This window comes from Ovis aries, chromosome 14 (assembly GCF_016772045.2).
Source record: "Ovis aries strain OAR_USU_Benz2616 breed Rambouillet chromosome 14, ARS-UI_Ramb_v3.0, whole genome shotgun sequence".
In the NCBI taxonomy this organism is placed as follows: domain Eukaryota; kingdom Metazoa; phylum Chordata; class Mammalia; order Artiodactyla; family Bovidae; genus Ovis; species Ovis aries.
The window spans coordinates 49,248,559-49,264,793 of NC_056067.1; the positions used below are offsets into that span (position 1 = coordinate 49,248,559).

Consider the following 16,235-nt stretch of genomic DNA (forward strand, 5'->3'; position numbering starts at 1 on the left):
GAGATTCGGGTTCACTCCCTGGGTCGGGAAGATCCCCTGGAGAAGGGAATGGCAACCCACTCCAGAATGCTTGCCTGGAAAATCCCATGGACAGAGGAGCCTGGTGGGCTACAGTCCATGGGGTTGCAAAGAGTCGGACACAATTTAGGGATTAAAGAACAACAACAAATATGCTGTGAAAAACAATAAGGCAGAGTAAAGGGATAGCTGGGGGTGGGGGGAAGGCGTGGAGAGGATGATATTTTTGACAGAAGGTCAGAGACCTGAGGAAAGTGAAAGAGCCAGCATGGAGATATCTGGAGGGAACAGCATGGGACAAGGACCTGACGTGGGGCCACGTCTGACACGTTCAGTGCTAGAGCCTAGGGAGCAGGGGAGAGCAAAGTGGTGGCTGGGCAGGCCAGGAGCCCCCCCCCCCCCCACCCCACCCCCCACCCCCACCCCATCCTGGATGGAGCAGGGCCAAGCAGAGCCTCCTGCCTCCCCCATCCCCCGTCCCCAGGAGATGGCACTGTCAGCTCAGGAGCTGCCGGGCACCGTGGAGTCAGCGGAGGAGGCACTGAAACGGCACCGTGATTTCCTCACCACGATGGAGCTGAACCAGCAGAAGATGCAGCTGGCCGTGCAGGCTGCCGACGGCCTGCTGAGACAGGGCAACGCCTACGGGGAGCAGGCCCAGGAGGCTGTGACGCGGCTGCTGGAGAAGTAGGTCCCTCAGACCCCCGGGGCCCAGGGGCTGGGATTCAGCAGAGGAGGGGTGACGAGGCCAGAATTCCTTTTCCTTCCATAACATTGCTGCTTCTCTCTGGTTTTTTGGCCGAGCCATGAGGCTTGTGGGATCTTGGTTCGCTGACCAGGGATCGAACCCATGCTTCCTGCAATGGAAGAGCTGAGTCCTAAGCACTGGACCTCCAGGAAATTCTCTCTCTCTGATTTCTACTTAATTCCATATTGCTTTAGATTTGATTTAAATTAATGTTGGTGAAAAGGTAACTTGTGGTTGATAACCCCAAAGCTGGAGAAGTATATATACTGTGAAAAGTTTCTTTTCCAAGCCTGCCCTCAGCCTGGAATGGCAGGACTGGTTGTTACAATGTTAACATCTACTGTGTGTCAAGCACTATTCTAGGCCCTGGGCAAAACAGCAACCCCCCACCCCACCCCCCTTCCTAAGAAATAGTCCAGCGCTCAAGCAGTGACAGGGAAGCCTGGCATGCTGCAGTCTGTGGGGTCGAAAAGAGTCACTGTGGGGTCGCAAAGAATCTTAGCGACTGAACACAGCACCAGAGTCCTTACAGGATTTCCTTCAGGCCTGCTTCTTCCTGTCGTCACTGTTTCTCCTCATCCTCGTGACCCCAGCGTTCTCCTCTCTGGCATGAGTGAGGCAGGAGGAGAGCCTAATACTGCTCTGCCTTTTGTCTCCCGATGGAAATCATACCCCGTCCCTCCACCACTGTCCAGAGTCCTGAGGCCCCAGCCCCTGATCTGTCTGGCTCTGGCATCCTTTTCCCCTAAATTCATTTGGGGAATGGATGGTGGAGTTTTCTAAAGGAAACTTGCATGGGGATTCTCATCCTGAGGAAACAAATTCATGATCTAGTGTCCCCAACTCCAGGCCTGGCACCTTTCTTTTACTCCATGTTTCCTTTTTTTTTTTTTTTAAATGTATTGGCTTTATTAATTTGGCCGTATCAGGTCTTAGTTGCCACACACGGGATCTTCACTGCATGCCACGGACTCTAGTTGCGGCACACGGGCTTAGATGCTCCAAGGCATGTGGGAATCTTAGTTCCCTAACCACGAATCGAACTCAAATCCCCTGCATTGCAGGGCAGACTCTTAACTGCTGGACCACCAGGGATGTCCTTCACCTTTCTTGAGTATCTACTCTCCGCCAAGCTCTGCAGAATCAGGAGGAGGAGGAGCCTGGAGGGCTGTTCTTTTGAGTCATGCCTTTCTTCCCTTGAAGTCATTACTTGCTTCTTTCGTTCTATTGTTTATTCATTTATTCTTCAGCCATTTAAACAGGGACTGAGTCCATGCTGTGTTCCTGGCTCCATGTGGGGCAATGCTGGGCATCCCCTGGTAATGGGATCAGAACACGGTTCCATCCCTCACAGAGCTCTCATGCCATCTGGCAAGGATGGCCAAGAATGGTCAGGGCCGGGCTGGGGGAAGCATGGGCAGAATCGGCAGGTCCAGGATGGGAGAGGTGCAGGGGTCTGAGGGAGCCCTGGGGTCAGACAGGGCCGGGTCCCAGTCCCAGCTCTGCCTGTCAACCTGTGAGATTCAGGGCAAGTCACTTCTCTCTCCCCATGGGGCTCACCTCCCCTGGAACCTGGCCCTGCCCTGCGTGAAAAGATGTTCTTGCATTTTGTCTGCATTTGGCACATGAGGCTCAGAGAGGGGAACAGACTGGCCAGAGGTCACGGCTGTTTTCTCACCCTCCAGGAGACAAAGGGTTTCTCTCATCCCTGGGACAAGTTGGCTGGTGAAGGCCTGGAGGGACTGAGTTCAGTTCCATTTCAGAGGCATTTCCTGTTTCCTGAGCTGAATCTGAGCAGGAGGGAGTCCATATTCGGCTTGTCTCTGGCCCTTCACGTTCCTCCATCCAGCGGTGTGCTAGGTTATCTTTGTAACTTCCTCTCGCACGCTCCATCTCTTTGCCTCCATCTCTCTGTAATCTATGTCTCTCTGTCTCCTTCTCGCTCCCTGTTTTTTCTACTTAGATCTACATCTGTCTTTTCTGCTGCCTCTCTCTTTTTCTCAGACATTTTACTTGTTTCTGACCTCCCTCTTTCTCTCTGCCTGTCTTTCTCTGTCTTTTAAAATTAATTTTGGGCTGTGCCGGGTCTTCATTGCTGCTCATGGGCTTCTCTTGTTGCAGAGCATGAGCTCTAGAGAGAGAGCTCAGTAGTTTCGGCACATGGGCTTAGTTGCTCCGTGGTACGTGGAATCTTCCCAGCCCAGGGATCAAAGCTATGCCCTCTGCATTAGCAGGCAGATTCTTAGCCAGTGGGCCACGAGAGAAGTCCCCTATATGTCTCTCTTGCTTTCTTTCACTCATCAAATACGTATTGAGCACCTACTGTGTGCCAGGCCCCTTTTTTTAGGTACTGGGGAATACAGGGGTGAGAAAAACAGATAAAAATTCCTGCCCTCGTGGAATGACATCCTATGGGGAAGACAGACAGGATAAATATGGGATATATACAGTGTGTTGGATAGTGTTAAGTGCGAAGGAGAACGTTAAAGAACAAAAGAAAGCCAGAAAGTGTTGGTCAGCGGGCAGGAGGGGTCTTGCTAAGAAGGTGACATTTAAGTACACTTTGAGGGGAGGAGCGTTCCAGGCAGAGGAAACAGCCAATGCCAGCCAACACTCTGAGCTGGGAGTTGTTTGTTCAAGGCACAGTGAAGTGGGACCCTTTCAGCCCTCTCTGCCGGCCTCTTGGGCGCTTTGCCTGCACTGCAGGCAGGAGGCCAGGCTGCCTGGGGCTGTGATGCCTGCTGGCTCCAGGTTGGCGGGGCCTGCCTCTCTTTGCCTCCCTGCGGCTCCAGCCCTGCTCTACCCATGCCCTGCTTTCATCCCTCTTTTCAGCTCCATTGCAGCCTTCTGTCTGGCTGGCTGTGTCTTACGGGTGGCATCTTGCCACTTCTCTACCTATCCTTTTCTGGGCTCTCCCTCCCAAGACTCCCTCAGCCCCTTCCTTTCCCTCTGCTTCCCTGTCTGTGGTGGTCTCGATCTCTGTCTCTGGCACCAGCCCGCTTCATTTCTTTTTCTCTGTCTTTCCTATTTCCTCTGTCTCTGGGCCTCTTTCTCGGTCTCTCCTGAGTCTCTGTCAGTCCCTCTTTCTGAGGTCTCTGTTTCTCTCTGTCTCTGTTCTTGCGTGTGTTTCTGTTTATCTCTCTAGGTGCTTGCATCCTCCTCTGTCTCTCTGAGTCAATCTGCCTCTCCCTCCTGGTCTGTCTTTCTCTCCAGGAGTCTCTTGTTCTCTGTTTTTGTCTCCCTCGGTATCGCTTACTCTGTCCGTAGCTCTCTGTTCTCTCTTTCTGTGGGGTTGTGTCTGCGTCTAAGTGTCTGCATTTCTTTCTTTCCAGATATCTACCTGTCTATGTCCCTCCCCTCCACCCCCCCCCCCACCCCCCGTCCTCTCCAGCTGTCTCTGGCTTTGCCTTCACTGATGTTTCTTTGCCTTTCCTCGCATCCCCACATTGCTCTGTCCTCTTCCTCGCTCGTACATATGCCCCAGGTTCCTAGCCCTGCCAAGTTCGATGTCCTCACAGGCTTGCTGCTAGCGCCCCCAAACTCAGGCTTCCCCCAACTCCTATCTCCTCATCCCCAGGAGCCAAGAAAATCAACTACGGGCCCAGCAATGGCTGCAGAAGCTACACGACCAGCTTGGGCTGCAGCACTTCCTCCGAGACTGCCACGAGGTAGGAACTCTAGCTGAACTCCAGCTGTGCTGGGCACCGGACTTCTTCGATAAGGAGAGAAGTGCTCCAGGGCAGAGGCGTGGTGGGGGCAGGGACGCCCCGTCTAAGTGGGTCGCGGAGCGATGTTCACCTGGCACCGCCAGGAGGCGTGCGCATCCTGGCCTCAGTGCGCATGCTCCTCAAGTCCCTCCGCCCACGCGGGCGCTGGGAGGCGGGGATGGAGGGAGGGGCCTTGGGCGCCCCTGGCAACGGCGCGCGTCCGCGCCTTAGGGTCCCGCGGGGACGCGCGCTGATCTCACCTTACCCGCAGGAGATTTCGTGAGAAGTGCTTTCCTGGGGAGAGGAACCAGAGACAAGGAGAGGGGTATGCGGGGAGGCGCGGGTGGACAGAAATCCAGAGCGCAGCTTCGGTCAGAGGTGGTCCAGGACCAAGACTTCACCCCTTTAAAAGTGTCCAGGAATCAAGCTCTGCCCCTTTGGAGATGATCTGCACACCCGTTAGGATCTCCCCAAAACAGGGGTGGTCTAGAGCCCCTTCTTCATTAGAGACGACTCAGGAGATAATGTTGCCTTTCTCTCCTTCCTTTGCATTCTATAGAAACTATGCTGGATTCTGACCCCCATAAGAGATGGCCCCATGAGAGATGGCCCAGTGAACATTTTCCTAATCCCAAACAGAGATGATCCTGGTCTCACCTATCTACCTGACCCGGGATAATTAGCAACCCCTCTACGAAGACACAGTACAAGTTTTCTGCAACCAAAGATGGTTCAGGAACCAGGTCCCAGTCTCCCCAGTCAAAGATGATTTGATTCCCGCCATGGTGAACCCCTGTGTTCCACTCCCCCCGCGCCCCCGCCCCATGAAATGGTTAAGGGCTTCCATCCTCTCCTCCCAACTCAGGTTCATTAGAGATGGGTCTGGGACTCGAACCCACTAGAGATAGGTTCAGGTACCCCTGTCCCCTGCCTTTTTCCCACTGGGAGATTATTCTGGACTGAAGTCTTAAAGAGTCTAGGCCCCCTCCCACATTTTCCACTCCTGTATAGCTGAGGTAGCCAGGGACCTGAGCCCCTTCCCATCAGAGATGATTCAGAAGCCCACCCCACCTCACCCCCCTCACATCGCTGGGGTAGGCCAGGCTCCAGCCTACCCCCCAGCCCCTCTCCGCCGCTGTTTGGCCCTAGGGCCCCTTCCCCCTCTCGTTAGATTGTTCTGGACCAAGCCCAATCATCTGAGATGGCGCAGAACCCCCGCCCCCCACTCCACGCTTTAGGGAGGGTAATGATTTCTTCTCCACCCGCATCTGGGGCCCGGCAGGGAGGCGGGCACCGAGGCAGGCAGGGGGCGCGCGCGGGCGGGCGCGCTGCCGCGGCGCGGGGGCGGGGGAGGGGGCGCGCGTCCGCCGGAGACTCAGCCGTCACCACCGCTGCCGCCGCCGTCGCAGTGGAGGGGCGAGAACCCGCCCGCCCGCCGCAGGGACGCCCCATCAACGCCTCCGCCGCTTCAGGTCTCGGGGGCGCCCAGGGGAGGGGGCTGATGCGCGCCCTCGCTGAGGCGGGCTGGGGGTAGGGGGCTTGGGCGCGTGCTCGTCCGCCCGCCGCGGGAGGGAGGGAGGGGCGTCGGCGGCGCGGGGGTGGGTCGGCTGGGCGCTGGGACCCCAGCCCCGGGGAGGGGCCCAGATGCCGGGAGCTGTCCGCGGTGCTGCTGCGGGTGGGACTGAGGTGCCGGGTCCCAAGGGATAGTATCGGAGACAGGGGACTTCTAAGGCTACTCCTGGGGTAGTGTGGGTTTGCCCTGGGGATTAAGGGGGTCCCAGCCTCTCTAGGGGCCTCTTCTCTGGGTAGTGGGGCATCTGAAATTTGCGCTGAGGTTGGGGGACTCTCAACATTTGAAGGGATTCTTCCCTGGTTCTTGCGGAATCTGAATTAGCCTTAGACGATGGGGGCGAGTCACTTTTGCCGGGATCTGACTTGGGCGATGAGGGTCTTGGACTTGCTCTGGATTTGGAGTGCTCTGACTTTGGGGGCTTTCCCCCAAGTTATTTGGGACTCTGGCTTTGCCTTCAGTGATGGGGGGTCAGTCACTTTGGGGGGGCTTTACTTTGATGACGGAGTACCTCTCCTTCAGGGTCTTTGCTTTCCCTGTGAGCTGTGACTGCCATTGGCAAACTCTTCCCTGCTTATGTGGGGAATCTGTGAATAGCGTTGGAGGATTCAGCATTTGACTTGGCTTGTGTGTGTGTGTGTGTGTGTGTGTCTATGTATGTATGAAGGAGTCTGAAACTGTCTTGGACCCCTGGGGAGCACATGCCCAGGGGATAGAGTGGTGTTTGGCCGACTGGGAATTTGTCCTTGGCTATGACTGCAAGCTAGAGTCCATGGGTTTTTTTTTTTTTTTCCAAGAGGGAGGAGGAGGATCTTGTGACTGAGGGGGGAGGAGAAAGAGGAGGAGCAAACTGTCCAGGTGCCAGGTTTGGTCATGAGTGGGGAGGTTCCTGCTTGAGGGACAAGTCTTATTGGAAGGGAAGGGTGGCTCAGAAAGCAGCCTTGTGATTGGTCCTGCTGAGGGTAGTGAGAAGGGCCCACGCCTGTTGCTTGCGTTTGGATGACTGATTTTGTTGGGAGGTGGGGGCACTAGAACTGGCTTTGGTTTGGGAGAGGGGTTGGCTACAGAAGTTCTCTCTGGTCCATGTTGGAGAGTCTGATCCTAGATTTGGAGTGTCTCCTTTGGGGCAGACTCATTTGGGGAGCCAGAAAGTAGCCCTGATACTTGCATTTGGGGGGTTGGCTTTGGTTGGAGGTTAGAACTCATCATGGTCTTGGGAAACTGTAGTCTTGGCCTGAATCCTCAAGGCTAGATCTGGGTGTCCTGTGGGCTAATTAGTGAGGCTGGATCTGGGTTGCAGGGCACAGGTCTACCCCAGATGGGAGGGATGGTTTGGAGGGGAACTAGACTTGGCACTGGGGCTTCCCAGGTGGTACTACTGGTAAAGAATCCGCCTGCCAATGCAGGAGATGCAAGAGACACAGGTTCCATCTCTGGGTTGGGAAGATCCCCTGGAGCAGGAAGTGGCAACTCCAGTATTCTCGCCTGGGAGATCCCACGGCCAGAGGAGCCTGGCAGGCTACAGTCTATGGGGGCCATAATGAGTCAGACACGACTGAGCATGCACACAGACTTGGCGCTAGTTGGGAGTTGTTTTAGGGGTTCATCTAGCCATATCGGGGGTCTGGGTTTAGATATGGGGCTTTCGCTTGATACCTTTGGGAATGATTTGGATATCTTGAATTGGTCCTTATTAGAGGTGGTGCGAGGAATCGAAGGATCTAAGTATTTCTGGGGGTGGGGTGCCAAGGCTGAATTAGGTTGGAGGGCTTGTTTTGGAGGTTTGATTTGGCTTTGGGTAGGAAGACTCGTCCAAGAACCCTGCCTAGGAGCTTAGGGCTTATGGGGAGTTGAGAAGGGCTATCCTGAGGACAGGGGCTAAGGGATGAGGCATTCTGGAGAGCCTTTCATCCATCCTCTACTCCCTAGAAGAGGGCCTAAGCTGCCCTCACCACTGCCCCCTCCCCCCGCCATGAAGGCCTTACTTGCAAAGGTTCTTCCATCCCACCCTTTTCTCCCTCCCCAGTTCTAGAAGCCTAGCCCCCCCAAAACTGGGGACATCATGGTGGGAATGGGGGCTATGCTAGGTTGTGGAGAATTGGCTGAGCCCCTCCCCCTGTCCTGCACAGCTGGATGGCTGGATCCATGAGAAGATGCTGATGGCGCGGGACGGCACACGGGAAGACGGCCACAAGCTGCACAAGCGATGGCTCCGGCACCAGGCATTCATGGCCGAGCTGGCTCAGAATAAGGAGTGGCTGGAGAAGATTGAGAGGGTGAGGATTCAGAAAGCCTCTCTGCCTCTGCCCGGGGTCAGGGGCCTCCAGAGAACTCACATCTCACCTCCTTCACACTCCACTGCCAGCCTGCATTTCTCATACCTTTGAACTGCTTCAGGTCATTTCCATGCCTATTCCTAGCTCTGTGGCCTTGAGTAATTCATGTAACCTCTTTGAGCCTCAGCTTTCCTGTCTGTAAAATGGCCAGCATCTCTTCTGAATGGCTGTTAAATATTTTACCCCTTCCTATAATCTCTTTGCCAGGCTTCCTTCCATACCATTTGGAGCATTTGCAGTAGGAAGCCAGGTAGTCAGGGTGAGGCAGCCCCAGGAAGCTAGGGTTAAAGTGAGCATTGGACTTCCAGGGACAACCCAGGGTTCTCATTCTGTCTATGCCTATTACCAGCTCTGGGGCCTTGAGGGAATTGTGTTAACTTCTTTGAGCCTCAGTTTGCTCTGCTGTATTTTCATTTTTTATTATTTTTTACTTTTAATTTTTTACGGAAGTGTAGTTGATTTACAATATTGTGTTAGTTTTTGGTGTACAGCAAGGTGATTCAGTTATGTATATGTATATATATATAGATGTATATATTTTTTTCTTATGGTCTATTACAGGATATTGAATATAGTACCCTGTTCTATCCAATAGACCTTGCTCTACTTTATTTTTTAACACCGGAAACATTCTGTATTGGGGTATAGCCAATTAACAATATCGTGATAGTTTCAGGTGAACAGTGAAGGGGCTCAGCCATATATGCTCTACCTTAAAATTAAGGAATAATAACTTCCCTGGGCTCTTGTGTATTTAAAGTACTTAACACAAGGCCAGGCACCTAGGAGCTGTCATTGCTATGATGTTGTTATTTTTAATATGGAATATGATATATGTGGCTCTAGGCCAACATATATGGGAGCTTGACTTCAGTCTTGGGGGAACCCAGGTAGATTTTTGCTGTAAACATCAACCCCCAAAACTGCCCCTAGACCTGCAGCCCTGTATCCCCCCACCATTCTAACTCAAACGGAAACACCGAGGTGGATCTTAAACCCTTAAATGGTCCCTGGTGCCCCATAAATGGTGGCATGAGGCAAAGCCATGCTCCTTGACTGTGAATGTAACAGAGGTTTGTTCTCTCTGCCTCTCTCCCCCTCTGTCTCTTTCTTCCTTCTGCCTCTCTCCGTCTTATGGTCCTCTCGCCATGTTTGTGACTTGCTACATATCTGTGTCCATCTCTTTGTTTTCTCTGTCTCCTTCCCATGCCTCTGTGTGTCTCTCTGCCTCCCTCCCCACACCACTGTCTGTCTGTCCATCTCTCCTCGTCTCTCCTCCCATTTTTGCTGCTTTCTCTGCATTGACCCCCCCCATGTCTTTGTCTCTCTGTGTGCCCTCAACTCCTTGCTTCCGTCTCTCTCTCCATATCTCTCCCTATGATCTGCTGTCCCTGTATTTCTCTGTCCCTCCCCACCATCCGCTCCCTCACTCTGACTTCCTACCCCCCATCGTCTGGGGCAGGAGGGCCAGCAACTGATGCAGGAGAAACCAGAGCTGGCGGCCTCGGTGCGGAAGAAGCTGGGTGAGATCCGGCAGTGCTGGGCAGAGCTGGAGAGCACCACCCAGGCCAAGGCAAGGCAGCTCTTTGAGGCCAGCAAGGCCGACCAGCTGGTGCAGAGCTTCGCGGAGCTGGACAAGAAGCTCCTTCACATGGAAAGCCAGCTGCAAGACGTGGATCCTGGTGGGGACCTGGCCACTGTCAACAGCCAGCTGAAGAAGCTGCAGGTATGGCCTGACTGATGCAGATGGGGGCTTTCTAAACACAGTAGGGTCCCAGCCAGAGTCAGACTCCACTGGAGGTATTTCAGAGGATGTCTAAGATAGGGGTTTAGTTCAAATGTGTTAGAAGGGCTGGAAGCGGAAAGGGAATATGAGGCAGTCCAGCTAGTTAGTTACTGGAAGCAGCTGCCGCGCCTAGGGCAGGAGAGGAAAGGGAGAGGAAAGATTTAGAGCCGAGAAGGTAGATAGCAAGCACACAGAGGGTTTCTCAGAACCCTGACATCTGTTTCCCTGGATCGAGAAACCAAGGCCCAGGGGTAGGGGGATGGCTTTATACAGAGTAATAACAATATTCATGGGACTTGCCTGGCGGTCTGGTGGTTACAGCTCCGTGCTCCCAATGCAGAGGGCATGGGTTAGATCCCTGGTCGTGAAACTAAGATCATTCATGCCATGCCACGTGGCAAACAAACAAGAAGAAGAAATGGCATTCATGGAGTGCTTCCTCAAGAGGAAGCCTCCTTGCTGAGCTCTTACTGACTCCCGCCAGCAATCCTGAAAGAGCAGTACTATTATTATCTGCCATTTGACCAACAAGGAAACAGAGACACAGAAGGTAGAATGCCTGGCCCAGGGACACACAGCCAGTCAGCGTCTCCATCACAAAGCAGGGGCTCTGAGAAGACAGACCACATCTGCTTTATCTCTGCTTCTAGCCTGGCAGCCAGGGGATGCTCCGTATCTGACTGATGCGCTGACTGAAGGTTTGAATGTGGGTGTTGAATCCGTCTCACCTCCCAAGGTGTGACAACTCCTGCCCATACATCTTAGGAATGATGCCTGAGGCTCTGGGGGGTGAACATATGGCCCAGGGTAGCAAGTGGCCGAGCCTGCATTCAAATCCAGGTCCCTCACCTCTTCAGTGCTCCTGTATAATTATGCATCTAGAGAGCTTGACATGGTGTCTGGCAAAAAAAAAAAAAAAAAGTGTCAATTGATAATAAAAGCCGATGACACCAGTTAGTATTTATTCAGTTATCTATGCAGCAAATCTTTATTGAGCAGTTATGTCAGCACGCCAGGCACTTTTCTAGAATACAGCAGTAAGCAAAACAGACGGAAAATCGCAGCCCCTGTGAGGCTCCCATTCTGGTGGAGAGGTGGGCAGAGGAGCAAAGAGAAACACAGACCTGCGTGAGATGCCAGGGTCGTTACCGCTTTCTCTACCCCAGTGGTTCTCAACTGCCTCGTCTCCAGGATCCCTTTACCTTTTACAAATCCCTGAGAATCCCAAAGAACTGGTTTGTGTGGATTATATCTGCTGATGTTTACTATATTAAAAATTAAACCTGAGACATATTTTTAAATATGTTTTTATTTATTTGGCTGTACAGGTGTTAGTTGCAGCATCTTTAGTTGTGGCATGCGGGCTCTTAGTTGTAACATACGGAATCTACCTGAACAGGGATCGAACCTGGGCCCCCTGCATTGGGAGCACAGAATCTTAGCTACTGGACCACCAGTGAAAGTGAAAGTCGCTCAGTCATGTCCAACTCTTTGCGACCCCATGGAATGTAGCCCGCCAGGCTCCTCTGTCCATGGAATTCTTCAGGCCAGAATACTGGAGTGGGTAACTGTTCTCTTCTCCAGGAGATCTTCCTGACCCAGAAATCATATCGGGGTCTCCTGCACTGCAGGCATGTTTTTTACCAGCTGAGCTAAGTCCCTAAAACTGAGACATATTTAAATGATCGGTTTGTTTTGAAACAACAGTAAGGAATCAGTCAATCACATATTATCCCCAAAGCATTCTTTTTCGAAGAATAGCTATAATTTCCAAAACAATGGAGGCAGAAGAGTGGCTTCATTCTCAGTGTTGCAGCCTCCTTTCATGCCTGGCTTAAAAGAGCGCTGGAGGGACTTCTCTGGCGGTCCAGCGGCTCTGTGCTTCCGCTGCAGGGGGCATAGGTTTGATCCCTGGGTGGAGAACTAAGATCTTGCCTGCCATGAAAGGCACTGGATTCTCACTGCTTCCAATAGCACAGGTGCTACAGTCCCTGCAGAACCCTGCTGTGCACCTGGGAGAGAATGAGAGAGGCAAATAACACCTTAAGTATTTTTAAAAATATAATAGTTGTAACCTAGGGACTTCCCTGGTGGTCCGGTGGCTAAGACTTCATGCTCCCAAGGTAGAGGGCCTGGGGTCCATCCCTAGTCAGGGAACTAGATCCCACATGGTGCAACTAAGAGTTTGCATGCCACAATTAGAGATTCTGTGTGCTGTAACGAAGACTGAAGATCCCACGTGCCACAACTAGGAGCTGGCTCAGCCAAATAAACAAATAGTGCTTAAAAATAGTTGAAACCTTGCAGACACCTGGAAAAGATCTTGGGAATCCCCAAGAGTCCCCAGGCCACACTTTGAGAACCACTGATCTGTGCTCAGTGTCCGCCACAGATAACCCATCCCTCCTCTCCAGCAGCCCTACAAGGAGGGGCCGTGGCCATCCTCACTGGACATGTGAGGAGACCACAGCACATGAAGGGTCTGTGGCTCTCCCAAAGTCACACAGCCACACAGTGGCCATTCAGGGCCACATTTAGTTCCCAGTCGCCTTCCTCCCTCGATACTCCCAGACCACAGTGAGGGAAGGTGACCCCCTCACTGGTCTCTGAAAACTCCTTCACTATCTGAGGTCCACACTGCGTTGGCTGGGCAGGCAGTGGGCAGGTGGCGATGGCCTGGCCCCAGGTCTGCTCTGGGATCGCCCAGAGTACTGGCAGAGACAAGTGGTGGCCTGGATGGCCAGGCAGAAGAGAGAGCAAGAAGAACAAGCAGCCAGGGACCAAGTGATGAAAGCCTGGGCAGGGGAGGCAGATAGGCCTGGGTTCAAATCCCAGCGTCCTGCTCTGAGCCTCTGTCATCCCATCTCTGCCTTAACAAGGCCTCCCAGGGCCCCATGTGAAAGTTGTGCACCAGGGTGTGGTGAGTTCCCAACAGATGGGGATCTGTGACTGTCGAGGTCCCAACTGGAAACAGAAGGCACCCTCCACTGAGGCCAGCAGCAGGGAGCCTTCACTTCTGGGGGTGAGGGGGAAGCGGGCATGGAGTCTCCAGACAAGAGCAGGGACCCTTAGTCAAGAATGGCTCCAGAGGCTTCCCAGGTGACACAGGTTCGATCCCTGATCCGGGAAGATTCCACGTGCTGAGGAGCAGCTCAGCCTGTGTGCCACAGCTGTTGAGCTTGTGCTCTGGAGCCCAGGAGCTGCAACTACTGAAGCCCTGCACCCGCCTAGAGAATAGCCCCTGCTCACCACAACTACAGAAAAGCCCATATAGCAATGAAAACCTGGCACGCCAAAAGTAAAAGTCAATCAATAAAATCATATGTATGTAGGTATATATATGAATGACTACAAAAAAGAAAATAAAACACACACACAAAATGGCTGCTACTGCAGGGAGGAGCTGGGAAATAATACATCTACTCCCTCTTAGTTTTGAAATTCTTTTTTTTTTTTTTGGCCATGCTGCAGGCCATGTCAGATCTTAGTTCCCCAGCCAGGGATTGAACCCTCGCCCCTTGCAGTGGAAGCACAGAATCTTAACCTCTACTGATTTTGAAATTCTTAACATTTGAATCAAAGGACCTGCATTTTAATTTTGCACTGGGCCCTGCAAATTATGTATCTGGTCCTAAGCCCAGCCCAGCTGGAAGCCAGAAGGCAGGGGAGCCAATTGCTGTGATCCTTACAGGGCACCCCACCCACCCAGGGCACAGAGCAGGATGGAGAAGTTTAGACTGTGGTCAGGAGGGGCAAACCAAGACCTCCAGCACAGTAACAACTACGGCTAGGATTATTCATTGTCTTACAATGTTGCCTCTTTCCTGGCAGTTTATTGCAGTGGATAAAAGCACTCGGCACTCGGTGGCATGGGTTTGAATCAAAGCTCTGCCACTTACTAGGTGTGTGATGTTAGGTGTGTGGCTTGACCTCTGGTCTGAGCCTCTGTGCCTCTTCTGTCCGACAAAGAGAACCCTAATACTAAGCCACTCGGTGACAACAGGGCTATGAGAGGCAGTACATGCCAAGGTCAAGGCCATGTATGCTGGAGCCTGGCTGCCTGGGGTCAAGCCCAGCTCTGTGATTTATTAAGTGCGTGATCTGGCATTATTTCTCTTTTTGTGCATCAGTTTCTTCTTCAGTAAAATGGACATCATAATATTAGCAACTTCATGTGAACAACGTACAGATTAAAAAATGATGCAGATTAAAAAATGATTTAGTTTCAAAATTGCTGACCCAGCAAATACAAGAGACAATACTTGTTTACAAGTTTAAAATTTTTAATTGTCTTCAACCAAAGGGTACATCATCACTCTACTGCATTAGAAAGTTGGGTTATTTCTCTGTCTTCCATAGATGATGTTGACTATGTGAAATAGTTGTTTCATTTGTTTCTGATTCTAGTCCATTTAGGCATTTCCCCACTCCCCCATCCATGTAGCTTTTCAGAAATGTATTTGGCAGGGGTCCGGTGGGGGTTACTTCCTGGTGTTTCAGGAGCTGGGATTCCAGGCTCTCATTGCCGAGGGCCTGGGTTCAGTCCCTGGTCGGGGAACTAAGACTTCACAAGCCCGGCAGTGCATCCAAAAAAGAAAATTCAGTTAGAAAAATAATGTCTTTGGATGGGGACGTACTATATGAAACATTGGTACAGTGTGAGAAGTTAGAGGCATTTGCAGTTCACCCGGTTGTGACAGATAGCTTGCCTAAGTCCTGATGCTGTTTGATGCATTAAATGAGAGCTCCTTTTTCCAGCCATAGTTGCCAGCGCTTGGTGTTGTCAGACTTTCTAGATTTTTCCCCAGTCTGGGGGATGGGAAGCATTTCTCACTGTGGGATTTGCATTTGCAATTAGAGGGGGGAATTGGCGACCCCAGCACCTGTCTCCCTTTCAGAGGGAGGGTTTGGGGCCCCTGCCCTGGACAAGTGAGGACTTGGCTTGACCCTCCACAGGGCGGTGGGTTCACAGGGCGGCGGGTTCAGCCCCACACACCCTGGAGAGCGTGATGTGGGGTCCCCATTGTTTAAGGGAGAGACTGAGACCTGGCGGAGATGAGGGCCTGGCTGGGAGGGTCACATGGCGATGAGCAGGCTCCAGCGCGGGACTCCTGGGCCCTTTCTCCAGCAGAGGGCGCCCGAGGCGGGGAGTGACTCAGTGGGCCGAGGCCCCCAGACGGAGTCCAGCTGGGCCTCAGGAGCTGCCCCTGGGGGAGGGAACTCCCGTGACCCCTGCTGACTGCTGGGGCCCGCCTGAGATCCAAGACACTGGACTTGTGCGGGAGGGAGGGGGGCGGTCCAGTGGGGCACATTTCCCGGCTGCCCCACCCCTCAGGGCACCCGAGCCGGCTGGGCTGGGGGAGGTGGGGGCCCGGGTCCAGGGGCGTGGATACGTGAGTTCTGTGTCCCCTCTGCCTCGCTCTGGGCCTGTCTCCCAGCCCTGCTCCCCCAGTTCCTCCGTGTCTCCGTTTCTCTTAGTTTTTTCCCCTTTCCTCTCTCCCTCACCTGTCTTTCTCTGCCTCTCCATCTTGCTCGCTCACTCTTCACTTCCGTTCCCCCTCTCTGCCCCTCTCCCTTGACCTCTCCTCGTCCCTGCGTCCTCCTCGCGTCCTTCCCGTGTCCCTCCATCTCAGCCTCTGCAGCAGCCTTTCTGGAACCCCAGTTCCCAGGTCAAGGCCACACGACACCCTCCCCTCAGTCCTCCTTTCGGGCCTCCTCCAATTGTCCTTCCCAGCTGAGGGGCCATATGGTGGAGTCCCAAGCCCCTGCTTTCCCAGTTCCCAGGGGCTAGGCCAGCTGGTCTGGCTCAGCCTTGGGCTCTTGCTCCAGGAGGGAACGGGGGAGCTGGTCTCCTGCCATCTGAGAGGGGACCAGCCAGGGGAAAAGGCACTGGAGGCTTTGCAGCTGCTGGGCTGAGTCCCCAGAGACTTCTTACCCAACTCACCCTGAGCCAGAAAACACTCTGGCCAAGAAAACACCCTCTTTAACTGAGAGGGATAGGGTGAGGAGGGAGGTGGGAGGTGGGGTTTAGGATGGGGGGGACAGACATGTATACCTGTGGCTAATTCAT

The 16,235-nt window shown here is 53.2% G+C and overlaps 1 protein-coding gene across 3 annotated transcripts in view; it reads left to right on the forward strand.

Moving 5' to 3' along the window:
* Positions 1–16,235, forward strand: part of SPTBN4 (spectrin beta, non-erythrocytic 4) — a 78,332-nt gene that overhangs the window by 35,135 nt on the left and 26,962 nt on the right. The window contains exons 17-20 of one of the 3 annotated variants that reach the window (XM_027978308.3): positions 503–705; positions 4,344–4,434; positions 8,173–8,319; positions 9,842–10,105. In XM_027978308.3, the coding sequence (XP_027834109.1) occupies positions 503–705; positions 4,344–4,434; positions 8,173–8,319; positions 9,842–10,105 (705 nt within the window). Of the gene's footprint in view, positions 1–502; positions 706–3,388; positions 3,518–4,343; positions 4,435–5,824; positions 5,946–8,172; positions 8,320–9,841; positions 10,106–16,235 lie in introns of those variants that run through there. The other 2 variants (XM_042232069.2, XM_042232070.2) reach the window with 2 other exon arrangements.